This window comes from Scyliorhinus canicula, chromosome 8, assembly GCF_902713615.1.
Source record: "Scyliorhinus canicula chromosome 8, sScyCan1.1, whole genome shotgun sequence".
Classification (NCBI taxonomy): domain Eukaryota; kingdom Metazoa; phylum Chordata; class Chondrichthyes; order Carcharhiniformes; family Scyliorhinidae; genus Scyliorhinus; species Scyliorhinus canicula.
Window position 1 is genome coordinate 75,155,831 of NC_052153.1, and position 19,030 is coordinate 75,174,860.

Consider the following 19,030-nt stretch of genomic DNA (forward strand, 5'->3'; position numbering starts at 1 on the left):
TGTGTTTGGACACTCGCTCCAACCGCTGCTGTGTGTGTTTGGACTCGTGCTCCAACCGCTGCTGTGTGTGTTTGGACTCTCGCTCCAACCGCTGCTGTGTGCGTTTGGACTCTCGATCCAACCGCTGCTGTGTGTGTTTGGACACTCGATCCAACCGCTGCTGTGTGCGTTTGGACTCTCGCTCCAACCGCTGCTGCAGGCGTTTGGACTCTCGCTCCAACCGCTGCTGTGTGCGTTTGGACTCGTGCTCCAACCGCTGCTGCAGGCGTTTGGACTCGTGCTCCAACCGCTGCTGTGTGTGTTTGGACACTCGCTCCAACCGCTGCTGTGTGTGTTTGGACTCTCGCTCCAACCGCTGCTGTGTGCGTTTGGACTCTCGCTCCAACCGCTGCTGCAGGTGTTTGGACTCTCGCTCCAACCGCTGCTGTGTGCGTTTGGACTCTCGATCCAACCGCTGCTGTGTGCGTTTGGACTCGTGCTCCAACCGCTGCTGTGTGCGTTTGGACTCGTGCTCCAACCGCTGCTGTGTGCGTTTGGACTCTCGCTCCAACCGCTGCTGTGTGTGTTTGGACTCTCGCTCCAACCGCTGCTGTGTGTGTTTGGACTCTCGCTCCAACCGCTGCTGTGTGCGTTTGGACTCTCGATCCAACCGCTGCTGTGTGCGTTTGGACACTCGATCCAACCGCTGCTGTGTGCGTTTGGACACTCGATCCAACCGCTGCTGTGTGCGTTTGGACACTCGCTCCAACCGCTGCTGTGTGTGTTTGGACACTCGATCCAACCGCTGCTGTGTGTGTTTGGACACTCGATCCAACCGCTGCTGTGTGCGTTTGGACACTCGCTCCAACCGCTGCTGTGTGTGTTTGGACACTCGATCCAACCGCTGCTGTGTGTGTTTGGACACTCGATCCAACCGCTGCTGTGTGTGTTTGGACACTCGATCCAACCGCTGCTGTGTGTGTTTGGACACTCGCTCCAACCGCTGCTGTGTGTGTTTGGACACTCGCTCCAACCGCTGCTGTGTGTGTTTGGACACTCGCTCCAACCGCTGCTGTGTGTGTTTGGACACTCGCTCCAACCGCTGCTGTGTGTGTTTGGACACTCGCTCCAACCGCTGCTGTGTGTGTTTGGACACTCGATCCAACCGCTGCTGTGTGTGTTTGGACACTCGCTCCAACCGCTGCTGTGTGTGTTTGGACTCTCGATCCAACCGCTGCTGTGTGCGTTTGGACTCTCGATCCAACCGCTGCTGTGTGTGGTTGGACTCTCGATCCAACCGCTGCTGTGTGCGTTTGGACTCTCGCTCCAACCGCTGCTGTGTGTGTTTGGACACTCGCTCCAACCGCTGCTGTGTGCGTTTGGACTCTCGATCCAACCGCTGCTGCAGGCGTTTGGACTCTCGCTCCAACCGCTGCTGTGTGTGTTTGGACTCTCGATCCAACCGCTGCTGTGTGTGTTTGGACTCTCGATCCAACCGCTGCTGTGTGCGTTTGGACTCTCGCTCCAACCGCTGCTGTGTGCGTTTGGACTCTCGCTCCAACCGCTGCTGTGTGCGTTTGGACTCTCGATCCAACCGCTGCTGTGTGTGTTTGGACACTCGATCCAACCGCTGCTGTGTGCGTTTGGACTCTCGCTCCAACCGCTGCTGTGTGTGTTTGGACTCTCGCTCCAACCGCTGCTGTGTGTGTTTGGACACTCGATCCAACCGCTGCTGTGTGTGTTTGGACACTCGATCCAACCGCTGCTGTGTGTGTTTGGACACTCGATCCAACCGCTGCTGTGTGTGTTTGGACACTCGATCCAACCGCTGCTGTGTGTGTTTGGACACTCGATCCAACCGCTGCTGTGTGTGTTTGGACACTCGCTCCAACCGCTGCTGTGTGTGTTTGGACACTCGCTCCAACCGCTGCTGTGTGTGTTTGGACACTCGCTCCAACCGCTGCTGTGTGTGTTTGGACTCTCGCTCCAACCGCTGCTGTGTGTGTTTGGACTCTCGCTCCAACCGCTGCTGCAGGCGTTTGGACTCTCGCTCCAACCGCTGCTGTGTGCGTTTGGACTCTCGATCCAACCGCTGCTGTGTGCGTTTGGACACTCGATCCAACCGCTGCTGTGTGCGTTTGGACACTCGATCCAACCGCTGCTGTGTGCGTTTGGACACTCGATCCAACCGCTGCTGTGTGTGTTTGGACACTCGATCCAACCGCTGCTGTGTGTGTTTGGACTCTTGATCCAACCGCTGCTGTGTGTGTTTGGACTCTCGATCCAACCGCTGCTGCAGGCGTTTGGACTCTCGCTCCAACCGCTGCTGCAGGCGTTTGGACTCTCGCTCCAACCGCTGCTGCAGGCGTTTGGACTCTCGCTCCAACCGCTGCTGTGTGTGTTTGGACACTCGATCCAACCGCTGCTGTGTGCGTTTGGACTCTCGCTCCAACCGCTGCTGTGTGCGTTTGGACTCTCGATCCAACCGCTGCTGTGTGCGTTTGGACTCGTGCTCCAACCGCTGCTGTGTGCGTTTGGACTCGTGCTCCAACCGCTGCTGTGTGCGTTTGGACTCTCGATCCAACCGCTGCTGTGTGCGTTTGGACTCTCGCTCCAACCGCTGCTGTGTGTGTTTGGACTCTCGCTCCAACCGCTGCTGTGTGCGTTTGGACTCGTGCTCCAACCGCTGCTGTGTGTGTTTGGACTCTCGCTCCAACCGCTGCTGCAGGCGTTTGGACTCTCGATCCAACCGCTGCTGTGTGTGTTTGGACTCTCGATCCAACCGCTGCTGTGTGTGTTTGGACTCTCGCTCCAACCGCTGCTGTGTGTGTTTGGACACTCGATCCAACCGCTGCTGTGTGCGTTTGGACACTCGATCCAACCGCTGCTGTGTGCGTTTGGACACTCGATCCAACCGCTGCTGTGTGCGTTTGGACTCGTGCTCCAACCGCTGCTGTGTGCGTTTGGACTCGTGCTCCAACCGCTGCTGTGTGTGTTTGGACTCTCGCTCCAACCGCTGCTGCAGGCGTTTGGACTCTCGCTCCAACCGCTGCTGCAGGCGTTTGGACTCGTGCTCCAACCGCTGCTGCAGGCGTTTGGACTCTCGCTCCAACCGCTGCTGTGTGCGTTTGGACTCTCGATCCAACCGCTGCTGTGTGCGTTTGGACTCTCGCTCCAACCGCTGCTGTGTGTGTTTGGACTCGTGCTCCAACCGCTGCTGTGTGTGTTTGGACACTCGATCCAACCGCTGCTGTGTGCGTTTGGACTCTCGATCCAACCGCTGCTGTGTGCGTTTGGACTCTCGCTCCAACCGCTGCTGTGTGTGTTTGGACTCGTGCTCCAACCGCTGCTGTGTGTGTTTGGACTCTCGCTCCAACCGCTGCTGTGTGTGTTTGGACTCGTGCTCCAACCGCTGCTGTGTGTGTTTGGACACTCGATCCAACCGCTGCTTTGTGTGTTTGGACACTCGATCCAACCGCTGCTGTGTGCGTTTGGACTCTCGCTCCAACCGCTGCTGTGTGTGGTTGGACTCGTGCTCCAACCGCTGCTGCAGGCGTTTGGACTCTCGCTCCGACTGTCGCACGCGCATTTGGACTTGCGCTCCAACCGCCACACGCGCATTTCGACTCGAGCTCCAACCGCTGCTGCATGCATTTTGACTCACGCTCTGACCGCCGCACGCGCATTTGAACTCGTGCTCTGACTGCCGCTGCGTGGGTTTGAACTTGTGCTCCAGCCGCCACTCCGCGAGCCTAGACTCTTGTTCAGACCGCCGCTCTGCGAGTTTGAACTCTCGTTCTGACACACATTCCGCAGGTTTGGATTGCCACGACGTGCGTTTGATCTTATGCTCTGACCACCGCTGCGCAAGCTTGGACTCGCACTCTGATCATCTTAAATTCTTAAGCACAAGTATTACATCTGTCAGAGCCTTAGCTGTTAGTGCATTCAGCTGTTTCTGATATCACATGAATAGAAAAGACTGACATCAGGAGGAAACTGAGGTGGATCATGCACTTGACATTTTTGATTGAAGATTGAGTGGCACAGTGGGTTAGCACTGCTGCCTCACGGTGCCGAGGTCCCAGGTTCGATCCTGGCTCTGGGTCACTGTCCATGTGTAGTTTGCTCATTCTCCACGTGTTTGCGTGGGTTTCACCCCCACAACCCAAAACATGTGCAGGTTAGGTGGATTGTTCATGCTAAATTGCCCCTTAATTGGAAAAAAAATGAATTGGGTACTCTAAATTTATTTTAAAAACATTATCCTCCCAGTAGAAAGAAAGAAAATTTGGAAGTAAACTTATTGCCCAGATTGCCCCCATCCGCTACTGGCCAATTTCAGAAAGATGATTGTGAAGACTCTGAAGTAACTAGCCTATCTGTTTACAGTTTTTTGTGTGCATTAGGGACATCTGTAAGCAAATAAAACCAATTGGAAAATTTTCTCTGATGAAAGCAGAACTTTAAAAAATATGCTCATTTATGTCCCTTAAAATCGACTGTTGTTTTAAAATGGCAAAAAGCTTGTCAGTTGGCAAGACTGCTTTGATGAAGAATTTAATCTTGTGATTGTTTTGAATGGAGATATCATACCTATGTAGCCTTCGGTAGGCTTAACGGAATGTCTATTATAATGTTTCTAAGTATGGAAATTAAAATAGTCACTATTAAGCTATTTAAAGTTCTCCATTAATGTCATGGTTGGGTCAATAAATCAATGATCTTTAAAAGTAAACCTACATAGGTTCATCCAGTAACTTTAATTTTTAAGCATAGACAATTCAGAGTCTTTAATCTTTGTATGCTGATAAACACAAGCTTTGAGAGCAAATCCGGTTACAATGAAGGTAAGTGTTGAAACTTTGTGTTTGAGGGCCTTGTGTAAAAGTTTTGTTACTTCATAATTTCATTTCTCAGTTCATTTAAAGACAAACTAATAGATATTGGACGTATGTGGATATCAATAAATGTAGTTAAAATATCAAAAGTATTGTAATTATATTCTATTCTAAATTCAGTTGTAATACAATATAATGGATTGTAGAATAAACTATTCAAAATTGTTCATATTTATAATGAAGTAGAACCATAAATCACTATTTTAAAATGTACATTTCTTGCAGTTGAGCTCCACATAAATTTTGAATATTCATGTGGAACAGGAGTTTGACGGTACTGTAAAAACAAATGACCTGATTTTTTTTCCTGTACTTTATAGTGGAATCTACATCAGCTGAAGAATACAAAGTGAAGCCAGAAGGGTTTCAAGAATTGAAGTGCCTACCTATGTCTAGACTGGCTAAAGTTACATGGAAGTTAAATAACAAGGCTCTCAGTGAAAATTCAAAATATCGAATTGTTCAAAACAATTTGTTGCTCTCTGTTACTGAGGAGGATTCTGGTACCTATGATTGTTGGACAGTAGAAACTGTGAAGGGACGTCAGTATGAACAGCTGGTGAAAAGGTATTCTCTGATCGTAGAGGGCCCAACTAAAGTTCTAACAACTTCCCCAACTGCACCATTTACCAAGATGGAAGGTAATTCTGCAACAACCCAGACGAGCACAGATAAAGAACGGAGGTCTCCTCACACTGTCACATCCCAGATTCAAACTGGCGTGTTCACTTCAACTGTGTCATACACTTCAACTCCCACATTCACAATCTCTACATCTTTAATTTCACGAGTAGACGCAGAAGGTGTCAGTGAGCCTTCAACGGCTGAAAGAAATGACGGAGTTCTGTTAACTTTATTTGTGGTGGTTACGCTTCTTTTCCTGATGTTAGTTAGCTACAATTGTTACATGAAATACTTGCCGAGTCCTTGTCTGAAACTACGCATGTACATAGTCAGTGATGGGAAGAAACCAGAATTTGATTCTGATGTGTCTGAGGAGCTGGTAAAACAACAAGCAGTGAAGATCAATTCAGATAATAAAGGTAGTGAGCAGATTGCTGCTGGTGACAGGGGTTATGAAACTGAATCAGACTGTGGGAATGGAAAAATTCCTAATACAGAAAAACCCCAAGAGCTCAAGCAAATAGAAGAAAACCACTCCATTGGTTCCGTTGATATAGAAAAAGATGCAGATATTCCAGATATTAAATTCATTGATGAGGAAGCACAGAGTCTTTGCTAGCATTTTTGGCATTGCTTAAAGTTGCATTTCAGATAAGCTGCTTGCAAGTTTGAGAACAGGAAGGAAGTTAGAAAAAAATGGAAACCATGAAATGCTTTTGACGATTTTCAGTCAGACAATAAGTTCTTGGAAAATGATGTTAAAAGTGACTATCAGTCTCACATGTTCAACCTGCATTATATTCAGCAATCTCAGAATAGTTTTCATATGTGCTCAATATACAGATCATTTGAGTTTCATTCCAAATTGGAAATTATTAATTTATCAAATTGGTAAATCTCAAAGTGCTGTCCAAATTGGAGCATAAATCTTTTTTTGCATATGCTGTATATGTAGTATTTTATATTGCACTGAAAATTTGAGTAATATTCTGATAGAAATAATAGTAGCTTATTGCTGCATCTAATGTAGGTTGATGCCTTTGTTTGAGCTAACATTGTACAGCACCTCAGGGATCAGATAATGAATAGTAGATCTGTGTGTTTTCTTTTGCTTCTCTCTTGAGAAGAATTGAGGCAAGGCTATGTTATACAGACTTCAGGTAGCTTTAGATTACAATGAAACATAGAGGTCCATGAGACTGAGATTAATAGAAGTAATGCATTTTAAAAGGAAAAAAAATGTACATTGTTAAAATGCTGTTCCTGAGCCATTATCGAGGCTTATGGCCTAGTTGCAAAGACTTTTCTTACTAGTGGAAGACTTTTGATGCTCAACTGAGCATCGTGTGATCTGTAATCACATTGCCACAGAGATGAATTTTTCTAACCGGTGTGGCATGAGGCAAAGCATGTACAAAGGACACAAATAAAATGAAAAATTGGTTGGCTGCATTCTTTAAATGAGCAAATTCTTACAGGCTGCAAAGTTGTTGCTGTTTGAATCTGGATTTTGTAAAAGCCTGAAGTGATGGACTTTGGGAGGGGCTGACTAAAACAGCATTGGAACCTGAGATTTGCTGCTATGTATGTTCAATTGTTTTAGTAACCCACTGAATTGCTATTGCGAATACGAGCAACTGGTGCAATTAACCAGCTTTTTAATCTCTCACTGCTATGGCAGCACTGTACATTTTATATTTGAATTATGTATAACAACTCATTTCATTTTGCGTTCTGGCATCTTTATTTGCGACTGTGTATATAAGCAAAAGCAGGTTCCTTTTGAAATTGTTTTGTTCAACAAAGAAATGTCTGAAAAGTGTTTTTATGAAAAGCTAACTTCGAGGGAAGTGGGCATTCCATGTGGTACATTTAGTGGAATAAGTCAGTTCTTTAATTGTATAGGAATCATGTATAAAACTACCTTTTATTTTTTTAATTGTAAATAGAAGTTAAAGGCAACAGAAACTTCTTGTACAGAAACAGCATTTTAGACTACTGAAAATTTAACTGAATCTTGTGTGTGCTTTTCTGCCAGCCTTACCATGCCAAAATTTTATGCAATCCTTTCAATACCACTACTTCTGTAACTTTTGCCTCACTCAGTCTATTGACTCATTTATCCTTAAATGCATGATCAATCTTCCTTGTTATTTGTATCTTTAGAACTCTTTTCGGTTTGTGCCTTTCTGTCTCACAGCTTCTCCTGTTTTACCTTTTCACTCCTATCGGTCCCTCCTCCACCACTTGGGCCTGGTCCTTCCTTTGCTATTACCCCATCTGAAGGGTCTTCTCATGATTGGTCCAGTGCAGATAGTACAGCGGTCCAGCTGTTACCACCACTGCTGAGCGACCAGATACATAGTGTGTGTAGCCCTGGATCTGTTCACCTCTTCTGTCAAGCTATTGGTGAGTGAGCATCTACAAACAGGAGTACTTCACTTATACTTTTTTTTGGGGGGGGGGGGGGGGGGGGGGGGACACCAGGGGTAGAGGCAATACTGTCCTTTTTAGTACTGTGAAACCATTTTCCTTCTCCTTACAAATGACAAATGTTTTAAATGTAGTAAATGAGCACATAGGTTTGACATTTTGTAAATTTTTCAGAGTTCAGAGCCAGTCCCTGAGATTCTGTTAACAATATAAGCAGAGTTCATCAGGGACCCAGAAAGACTTGTTTTTATGTCTTTCACCCTGGCTAATAGTTTGTTATATGTGGTACTACAGTTTTTGGTTAAATGGATATGTGTGTTGATTACTTTTGATTATAAGCTGAAATAGTTTCTTTTTAAAGAAAATTGCACAATAAAATTCTAAACAAAAATCCATTGTACTTTATTAGACTTATACTCGCAAGTAACCTACATGTATTGTGAGCATGATTCAAAATGATGCAGATATTATGTGCTTGTGTTATTTTTAGGGCACACCATTCTTCAATGGTACTATTTATTGCAAGCCTCAAGTTCATTGAGTTGCAACGAATTTGGTATTACTTGGTGTTCAGAAATTATGGGGTGAATTTCATTGGGGCCTCTCACTTGACCAGCTTGGCTGCTCTTATTAGAAATCTGCTTTATATATATATATAAACAAGCCTTCAGCTGCAGATATAGCAGTGGAGTAGGAGAAGCCCCAAATAAATGTATTTTCTGTATTTTATGCTGGTTGAGTCTCCACCTGACCAAGATGAATTAATCTCTGATAGCGAGGCTGCAGTTTGCTAACAGCACAAGTCATTGCTGAGAGATTCAAATTTAAGCCTTGGTCTTGACTAAGATTGACACCCATATGGTTCTAATAATTTCTATTAAATTTGTTTATTATTGGTTACTTAATTCTGCATGATCTGGTTGAACTGGAAAACCCACTTTACAAATCTGATATTCATTGAGTTTGATCATATAAAAAAATCTTGCTTTCAAAACCGAGCTAAATATTTTTGCGTTCCTTTCAGGAGGTGAATAGCATAGTGCATTTTCTGGTAGATTTTTTTTTTGATAGAAATGGAGGAACGTTCTGCAAAAATTAGGGAACTTGATTTTAGTTCCTTGGTGCAAGAAGCCAGTCCTTATTAGATTAATAATAACCAGTTGTCCACGTTACCCTTCTCGGTGATGAATGCTCGGATGAAACTGTTGGGAGACCAAAAAAGTAGCCGGCGACAGATGTTATTGGTTCTGGAACTTGACCCTTGTAAGGAGCAACAACCAGAATATTGTGTCTCTTATCCTGTGTACATAACGGTAAATATACTTTGTTCAAAAACCCAATAAAAAACATTTATATATATTTTTTTAAATTAGCGAGGCCAATCCACCTACCCTGCACATCTTTGGGTTGTGGGGGCAAAACTTACGCAAATACGGAGAGAATGTGCAAACTCCACACGGACAGTGACCCAGAGCCCGGATCGAACCTGGGACCTCAGCACCGTGAGGCAGCAGTGCTACTCATTGGGCCACCGTACTGCCCCTAAATTTGTCAATGTTGAGTTCAGATGCACCACAATCTGAATTAGTTGTATACACAGCTTAAATGTATTTAAAACCCATCACTTGAGCTATAGGTATTATCTGTTGTGGCTGCACTGTTCCTGTTATTTCCTTCTTCTGGTAAGGTACAACAGCACTGCTGTTTATAGGATTGGTAGTTACACTTTCAAAGTCTGATCAGACTAATTAGTAATGTTTAGTTGCAATCCCCTGCATTCTCCTCTTGGTTTTCCTTGCATTGGGTTCTATTCTGAGTTGATACTACATACTGCAGTCATCCTTGTTAGTTTGAGCTGGCATGTTCCTAAACTGATGCAAGTCTTACCATTCTCAAATGGTATACCGTACAAGATTCTTGAGATGCAACAATTTATTGCTGTTAATAGATTAAGGGGTGCATTTCCGAGGCATTTCTCTCATTGCCATTGCACCCTTGGCTGAACTTCAGCAGAAATCTGTTTTTACATAGAAATAGGGTTTCTACAGGAGCTGATAGAGCAGGAGAAACCCAAAGGAAATTATAGTATTAGCTGAGCTGGTGGATTGACTTTCAAAACTGCTTCTTTGACATGCCGTAGCTGTGACCTGACACTCTGAAACGGTCGCATCCATGGCAATCCACTGAGATATTCGGAAACCATTTGCTTTCAGCTGGATCAGTATCGTGGTTGCTCTTTTATCATTTAATTAATAAGTAGAATTAATGCTTTGAACCAGGATGTTTTCTAACACAAATTACTGCCAGACATTTCGAACACTTGTCTGCTGTCTTATTAGATAATGGTGATAGTCCTATGTGATTGATGATGGTGGGAAGGTGGTTTAGCTGTTTGTCTTAGGCTTGCAGAAATGTTCATGATTCACCAAGCCCAGCTGAGATCTGAGTATCTTGCATCCATGTGCTCGAACCGAAGTTCATTTTCCGGGCTGCTCACTTGCTCCGGTTGTTGGCAGATCTGGCATTCTTCAAATTGTCAAACTTCACCCTGGGCTCTGCTTCTGCAGTCCACTTTGTTGCTGCAAGCAAGGCTGCCTTCCACAGCACAGCTTCTGTAATGCTTCTGCTACTTGTCCATTCAGGGCAAATCAGTCCCAAGGTGACAAAATCATTGCATCATTCTGCTCCGAGCATTTACACTCAAATGCTGGAATTCAAGAATATCATTTCCTACCTGAATAATCCAGAAACTTTTAACTGAGGAACAAGTAATTAGGCAAAAATACTCTTCTGTCTCTACATATAGTTAGCTTTTATGAAACCATCCATAGGGCCACGGGGAGAGAATTCAGTTCAGCTGCCAGTTGCCTAGCTTCAATAACCTAGGCGCAGTGACCCAACATATTCAACAAGGCAGTTCACCACTTACCAAGTGCAATTAGGAATGAACAGTAAATGCTGGACTTGCTAGTAATGCCCACATTCCACGATTGAATACAATTCCTAATCATATTCGTTTGCACCGATGTTCTTGACTACAAACATTATTTGCTTCTGGTCATTCACGATTACTTGTACGTTATGGTTTATTAGTTTCTTAGTCTTGGCATCACAGTCGATGCATAAGCTATTTGATAGTTTCATTTTATGTACTCATGAAAAAATATGATTGTGACTAAAGATGCTTTCTGCTGCAGAGAAAATTACGTTAATTTTATTTACATACCACAAGTTTGAAAATTTATTTTTCTCCAAATGGCTCAACAGATATTCTGATTTTTTTTCTCTCCAAAGGTAAAAGTTGTGGAGATATCTTTTCCAAAGAGATACTCATAGGATGATGTTTCTTTGCTGCATCAATGGAAATCTTTCTAACCTTACTCTGTCTATAACATAAAAAAATCTATGAAAATCTTTTGCTGATTCTAATGAGAATCACAATACATCAGTTTGCACTACTACAGAGATTTTGATTGCAGATCCTGGTGATCACATTTATTTGGAACAAACCTTCGGACCACAAAAGACTCTATATATACCTCCATATATATACCTCCAATTGGTCACAGGACTTGAAGATGCTGTGTGGTCCAAAGCTCCGGTAACTGCATTACACTTTGCAAAGCATTCACATAGGGAAACAAAACCAAGGAAACATTTCTCTTCAACAGATTAAAAAGAAGTTCCAAATGACCTGATTCTTCCTAAATATGCCCCAATTGTACCTGATCTCAATTCTGACTTTGTGTTCTTCTCTAGCTTCCATTGCTTGTATAAGTAATTACCTGCAATGGTGTTGCTTTTGATCAGAGGATTGGCTTTTGATGCTGTTGCGTTCAGGATGAAATAGCTGAGAAATCAGTGATCCTGAATCAACAAGCTGAAGAACGGTATAACTAAAATGCAAATGTCCACACACTAGAAGACCCGCTGTTGAGGGATTTAAACTGTGCTGTTGTTGTTTCCAAGGGACTGATCTGCACTTCCATATACAAATAGATAAGTACAGAGAAGAACTTATGATTATCCTAATGTTTTATAGTGATAAAATCTCCCCACCTTGTATTATATGTGAACTTGCCCAAAAACAAACACCTAATGAAGCCACAGGTAAACAGTAAGAATTACCGTGCGTGAATTTATGGAATTTGCAAAATATTTAAGAAATGTATAAGTCAAATTGAGATGGATTTGTTCTGATCTGTGTTGGGGAGGATACTAAACTCCATCTTCTGAATGTGCAATTGATGCAAGTTGGTAGCCAATATATTTACCCTGAAGCAGCAAGAACTTATATTTATACAGCACTTTCAATATAATGAAAAGTCGCAAGACGCTTCATAGGACTGATATAAAACAAAGCTTGGAACAGCTACATGGGGAGATATTGAATCAGAAGGCAAGTGAGGCAGAGTGGCAATTAGAGAGCTTGGGACCTCGGCAACTGAAGGCACAGCCACCAATAGTGCAGCAATGAATTATGATTGGGAGTGCACAAGAGAACAGAATTAGAAGAGTGCAGATATCTGAGGTTTGTGAAACTGGCAGAAGTTACAGCCTCACAACCAATTGTTTTGGTATTAGGCAGCCTATCATTCATTTTATGAATGTTAACTATTATTTTCATGATTTACCAATGTCAAGGTTTTTATTTGTGTCTGAAACTGGCTTAATATTTCTCATGTAGATGTTGAAGCAACGTGCAGTTGTTTTGAACTAGAATTCTGCAATTATATTAAAAACCAATTGATCCTTTCTCTCCGTGCAAATCTGGTCTTACTAACATACGAGAACATACTTAAATATATTGCAAATTATATAAATTCTTGCATGGTGAGTCTTTCTGTTTACCAGGTGCTTCAATGTGTGTTTGGTTTTTTTTAAATCCAAGACTGAAGCACCATAATTCACACTTTAGACATGTTCTGAATGTCAACAGTAAATTACAGCTCGTGATTAACGACAGGTATTTATTTTATTTGATACATACACATTTTAAAATTAAGAATTGAGGAAAATTATGATGAAATGAAATTGGGGGGGAAATAATTGATCAGGGTAGCTGTGTGAAGGAGTGTTTTGACATGCGAATTAGCACACCAGTGAGACAAGCAAGTGTTATCGATGTGACATGGGGGAAACAATGGGATGTAGAAGAGGTAACTTCAAAGTGGAGAGATGAGGGAGATTAGCAGGTAAGTGCTAAAAGCCAGCTCCACAGGATGGGTAACATCAAAGGGAAAGAATAATATATCCATAGCACAGAAGCTGGAGAGAGGATCACGATTGCAGCAGCTACAGTCACAGCCACACCCAGCTGCAGAAAGCAATGTCCCTGAAAACAAGTTATTGTTAAAAGGACAGCTGGTTAAAATGCAAAACTCAAACCGAAAGATCATAGGATACGTAGGCATTTAGGAACAACGGGGTAACTTCATGTGTATAGCCATTAGTATAGTTAAGTGTGCTGTTGTAGCATATTATAGTCCTTGTTTTTTTCTTTTAAGTTAATAAATATTCTTTATTAATTGATCCCCAAATGACTGGATTCTTCCCTGGTTCACATGCTTTTCTCACAGTACACCAAATTGAAAATATACCTCCCAAAGAACCAGTGTTCCAAGTTACCCATTTGGGTTTTCGTGTGCCCTCGCATTTAACATTTGGGTTCTCAACACAATGCATGCTTTCTAGCAGGTATGTTGAGAATGTTTGTTGGGTTGAGTGGTTGGACACGAGTGTGAAAAGTAATAAATTTGATTTGGTCTGTTTTCAGTTCCCATACTATTTTCTTTTCAATGTTCTTTCTGTCCACTTTCCTGAAGGCTGGGACATGACTAATTTAGCAGCTTTGTGCTTCAGGCAGGGTGCCTCATCCATGAGCAATGTATTGTCAATTTAGAACAACTACTGAGTATGTGTTTAGTGATCAGGAAACCATGCACAGCAACATGCCTGTATTTGCCAAAATGTACCACAAGTAGGTAGTACTTAGAAGACACCAGTATTCATCCATAAATTTCAATCGTCCTTTGACACCCAACAGATGGTGCTGGAAGGTTATTCAACTGGATTGAGGCGGGGGGCAGCAAGGAAGGAGGGAAAGAACATGGGAAAATAGTACAGTAGCTGGTTTGTAATATATAAATTGAACATCACAGTCAAATGTATTGCACTTCTACCCATGTCTTTCTGACACTATTCAACTTTATGGTCATGGAGTGAACTAATATGTACACCTTTGAACACTGAACTGACTCCTGGAACCCTGATTATTGATTTGAGGTCCTTTTCTAGCTTGGGGGCACTGAAGACAAGGATAGTAGTACACAACTAATGTGAGATCAACGAATTCAGCACTGTTTGGGTCCCTAAACAATTTTGATGTATTTGGTGACCACTTTCAGATCCTCTGAGATGCTGTTTGGCCAATTCCCCTGGCAACATGAGGCGGACGGTGCTCTGGATCTCAGATGCGTGTGCCACTTGTTGTAGCGAATGAGGTGCAAGGCCTCTGAAACGATGCACTCGGAAATGTCGGTCATGAAGGCGTTCCTTGGCAGAATTATCCACCCACGGTGGACCTGCGTCAGCACCCAGTACACAAAGGTGGAGTAGCTCCACTGTGGGGTTTTCCCCCACTTGAGCAGTTCCTAGGTGACTTTGTGACTACTTGGATGCCTTTAGCCAACTCGGCAGTTCGCTCCACTTCAACCGGCCCCAGGGACTGACTGAATCGCCTGTGAATATTCACCTAAATAACTGCAGCACTTAAATGGATTTAAGCTGAAAATCATATGACTTCTCAGCATTGGACTCTGTTTTAAAAAATTGGCACATTGAGAAATGTCTACTGATTATACGCCTGCATGATGCAACATCCCTTAACTGACTAAAAGGCATAATTTATGCAATTTTCTGACTTTCTAAATTCCTCCGAGCGAGAAAGATCTTGGGCACGATTTACCGACCTCGCACCAGAAGTTTGCAAGATTTGTGACGCTCGAAACGGAATCTTGCACGATGTCACGATCTGGATTTCGCCCTCGCCATTAGGCTCATTTAAATATGTCAGCAACGGATTCTCCCGGCAGCCAGGAACTAATGGCTGAGCCTGGGAAACTTCGCCATGGCGACATTTGCACTGGTCCACACAAATGTGAACCAGACGTTATGGTCTCTTGGCCATTTGAGACCCCTCGGGATCAGGGTCTGGGAAGGGTGCCACCCTAGCACTCCCGCTGGCACAACCCCGTAATCCTCCATTAAAGCCATTTTCAGCCTCATATATTTCTGACCTCAAATTGAACTTCTAATTTCTCCTACATTGCAAATATTCTTTCCGAGAAACTTTATTACCTTTTTGTTTCTTCGCCAGTTCTTGACTTTTATTGGAGCCGAAGACAGGCAGAGCTTCTCCATTTACAAATAAAACTCTTGTAGCTGCTGTCTTGCACTCTCGGACAGAAAAGGGAAAGCTTGATATGTAAATTGCATAACCTCTAACTTCCAAACTCTCCCTCAAAACCCTTCTTGTCTTTCAGTTGGCTAGCTAGAGTGTGATGCAGAATGACACCAATGGTGTGGGTTCAATCGCCGTTCCGGCTGTGGTAGTTCATGGAAGCCTGCCTCCTTGCTTTGCCACACCTTTATCGGGTGATGCCCCTTGACATACATATAACTAATTGTCCTCTAATGGAGAGATTCGTTGTGGGCAATGGCCAATTACCTTTATTTTATCAATATTATTAATGTTAATGCTCTAACTTCCAGTGGTAGCTATAAGGTGAGCAGTTGCATACATGGTGGATCCCGACTGGGGATTTGGTTTTTTGGCCCTTTCTGGCTATTTAACAAGTGATAGAACATAGAACAGTACAGCACAGAACAGGCCCTTCGGCCCTCGATGTTGTGCCGAGCAATGATCACCCTACTTAAACCCACGTAACCCGTATACCCGTAACCCAACAATCCCCCCATTAACCTTACACTACGGGCAATTTAGCATGGCCAATCCACCTAACCCGCACATCTTTGGACTGTGGGAGGAAACCGGAGCACCCGGAGGAAACCCACGCACACACGGGGAGGACGTGCAGACTCCACACAGACAGTGACCCAGCCGGGAATCGAACCTGGGACCCTGGAGCTGTGAAGCATTGATGCTAACCACCATGCTACCGTGAGGCCCCTCACGGATGTTTGGGAAGAAATTGTTGCAGTATGACAGAATAGGATACCTTCTTGAGAGTAATGTCTGATGGACACGACACGAGGCAGAAGTTGGGCAAGGGATTTTTGTTGGATTCTGAAGCATCTCGAGCCTCAGAAGGGAGAAAATGGCGGAAATGTCTGCGGTGCTGTTGCCCTCTCCGTAAATTACTGAGAACGAGTGAATTTGAGAAGCAGTGACAAGTGATCGCTGAAGTTCTGGAGATGGCGATTGAGGGGGCCATGGCATCTACTTGGTGCCCTTGTATAGGATGGATCAGCAGATATGGGGACTGGTGGCGATGGTGCAGAAGGAGGAGGAGGTGCTCTCTGACCATAGCAATCAGATTGTCTCTCTGGAGACAGATGGTGTTGATGGCAGAGAAGTGGAGGGCATTAAATGCCAACATCGATGATTTGAAGAATTGCTCCAGGCAGCAGATCTTCAGAAGTTTTACGTTGCTGGAGGGCCTGGAAGGTACAAATGCCACGGATTACAGCTCCCAGGTATTTGGAAAGTTGGTGGGGAAGGGGATCTTCCCGACCACCCCCACCCCCCAACACACACACTTGAGTTGCACGAGGCCCATCGGTCGCTGAAGCAGAAGCCCAGATTGGGGGGAGCCACCACGTGCAATCATGCTCGGGTTCCAAAGATTATTGGACAAGGAGCGAGTCCTAAGATGGGCAAAGGTCCACTGAGATGGTAGATGGGAGGACCATGCCATCAGAATATACCAGTATGTTGTGGCAGAGCTGGCAAGAAGGCGTGTGGCATTTAATAAGGTCAAGGCTGTGTTGTATAAAAGCAATGTATGATTTGGGTTGGTGAACTTGGCTTGTCTTCCGGTTACCTTCAACTATTTTGATGAGCTGGAGGAAGCGAATGACTTTAAGAAGCATGGATTGGTGGGGGTTCTGAAATGCTTGAGGACTATGGTCTTTGTTGTTTGTTCATTGTTAATTTCTTCTGTATTTGTATTTTTGTGTGGGATTGTGATCAAGTGGAGAAGGGCGTGGTGTTGTATTGGGGCTTGTTGGTGGGGGTTGTATCTGGGTGATGTGGGGGTTGTTCATTGTATAGTTGGAGCTGTTTGGGTAGGGAGGCTGATTGTTGATTAAATGTTTAGACCATAAAACAAGAGGAGCAGAATTAGGCTATTATGTGACTGTGACAATCCTTATCTCAACCTTCCTTTCTCCCCACAATCCAGGAATTTAAAACCTAAACTTAGCCTCACAATCATCACTTCTTGAGAACATTCAGCCGCCTTAAGCTTGTTTTGGCAATCTGTTTGATCACATCTGCTCTGTCGTTTACCTCCATTTATTCACTTTTACTCCTATCCTGTGATTCCCTGACAAAAACATAAGATTTGAGTTGAAAATTTTAATTGACCCAGCTTTCCGAGCCTTTTAGGGAGTGAGTTACAGATCAAAGCTACACTTTGAGGGTGAGGATAATGGAGTTAGATTAAGGATAAATATATTATACAGGGGCCACTGAGTGTGTGGAGTCAGCAGGAAAGTGAATTTTGATACTACTAAATAATTAATGAATGCATTAAAAATTAATTTACTCACACAATCTGGTTGCTAGACAGACAATTACTCCTGAAACAAGACAGGCAGGTGAATAATGAGAAGAAACAGAGTATGCTCGAAAGCTTAAATGTAAGTGGAAAATGTTATAAGTACATCTGCCGAAACAATATTTGAAGTCTGAGTTGCTGTAAAGGGAAACAAGTTGGAACTTTTAAAACATGAAATTAAATAGGCTTGAAATACCTTCTTCATGTGACTGAATGTTGTAAAGTTGACATTTTTACATCTTGATGGAGGATCATCCAGCCTTCTTTCCATGTTCTGATATACCTGCTATATATTTTCCGCCGGTTTTTGGTTAAGAATAAGTCTCGGTGTTTCTTTTCTTCCACTTCCAGGTTAATGCATTAATTTGCTACAAATTTAGACGCTATGGAGTTCACTGGAATTGCAGCCATAGTAGCACGGTAGCATGGTGGTTAGCATAAATGCTTCACAGCTCCAGGGTCCCAGGTTCGATTCCCGGCTGGGATACTGTCTGTGCGGAGTCTGCACGTCCTCCCCGTGTGTGCGTGGGTTTCCTCCGGGTGCTCCGGTTTCCTCCCACAGTCCAAAGATGTGCAGGTTAGGTGGATTGGCCATGCTAAATTGCCCGTAGTGTCCCAAAAAAAAGTAAGGTTAAGGGGGGGGGGGGGTTGTTGGGTTACGGGTATAGGGTGGATACGTGGGTTTGAGTAGGGTGATCATGGCTCGGCACAACATCGAGGGCCGAAGGGCCTGTTCTGTGCTGTACTGTTCTATGTTCTAAGCTAGCCCAAGTTGTATGCACAAGACTGCTCATCAGATCCTGAATTTCCTTGTCCTGACTTGCATCCCAGGTTGTAAAGGGAAGTTGAGATGGAGATAGTGGAAGGGCTGTCATAATCTTCTAATCTTCCCTGGATACAGAGGATTGCAAAGTGCCAAATGTGACACCCTTGTCCAAGATACTTGGCTATTCATAGTAACGTCAGTGGTGGTTGATAGTTTTTGAAACTATAATCGGAGGAAAAAAATAATTTGGTTAAATAAGGAGAGCCAGCTCAAAATTGTAAAAGACAAATTGTGTTTGGCTAATCTAAATGAATCTTTTGATGAAGTAACTATTAGATCAACATGACATGAAAGTAAATCAAAAACTGTATGCATCAAAGCTGTATGCATCAATATTTTGGTCTGGATTTTCCGATTTTGCAGCTGTGTCTGGAGGAAGTGTCTGGTCTTATGACCAAAAAGTCAGGACTGCCCCCGCATCAATGTTCTGCCCAGTGGGCAGCTTGCAGCTGCGCCACGTTACC

General features: G+C 43.8%; 1 protein-coding gene across 10 annotated transcripts in view; it reads left to right on the plus strand.

Moving 5' to 3' along the window:
- sema4d (sema domain, immunoglobulin domain (Ig), transmembrane domain (TM) and short cytoplasmic domain, (semaphorin) 4D) overlaps positions 1-19,030 on the plus strand; it is a 277,830-nt gene that overhangs the window by 227,637 nt on the left and 31,163 nt on the right. For 7 of the 10 annotated variants that reach the window (XM_038804752.1, XM_038804753.1, XM_038804751.1 and 4 more), the window contains one exon: positions 5,201-8,328. In XM_038804752.1, coding sequence (XP_038660680.1) covers positions 5,201-6,123 — 923 coding nt within the window. In that variant the 3' untranslated portion in view covers positions 6,124-8,328. Of the gene's footprint in view, positions 1-5,200; positions 8,329-19,030 lie in introns of those variants that run through there. The other 3 variants (XM_038804759.1, XM_038804758.1, XM_038804760.1) reach the window with 2 other exon arrangements.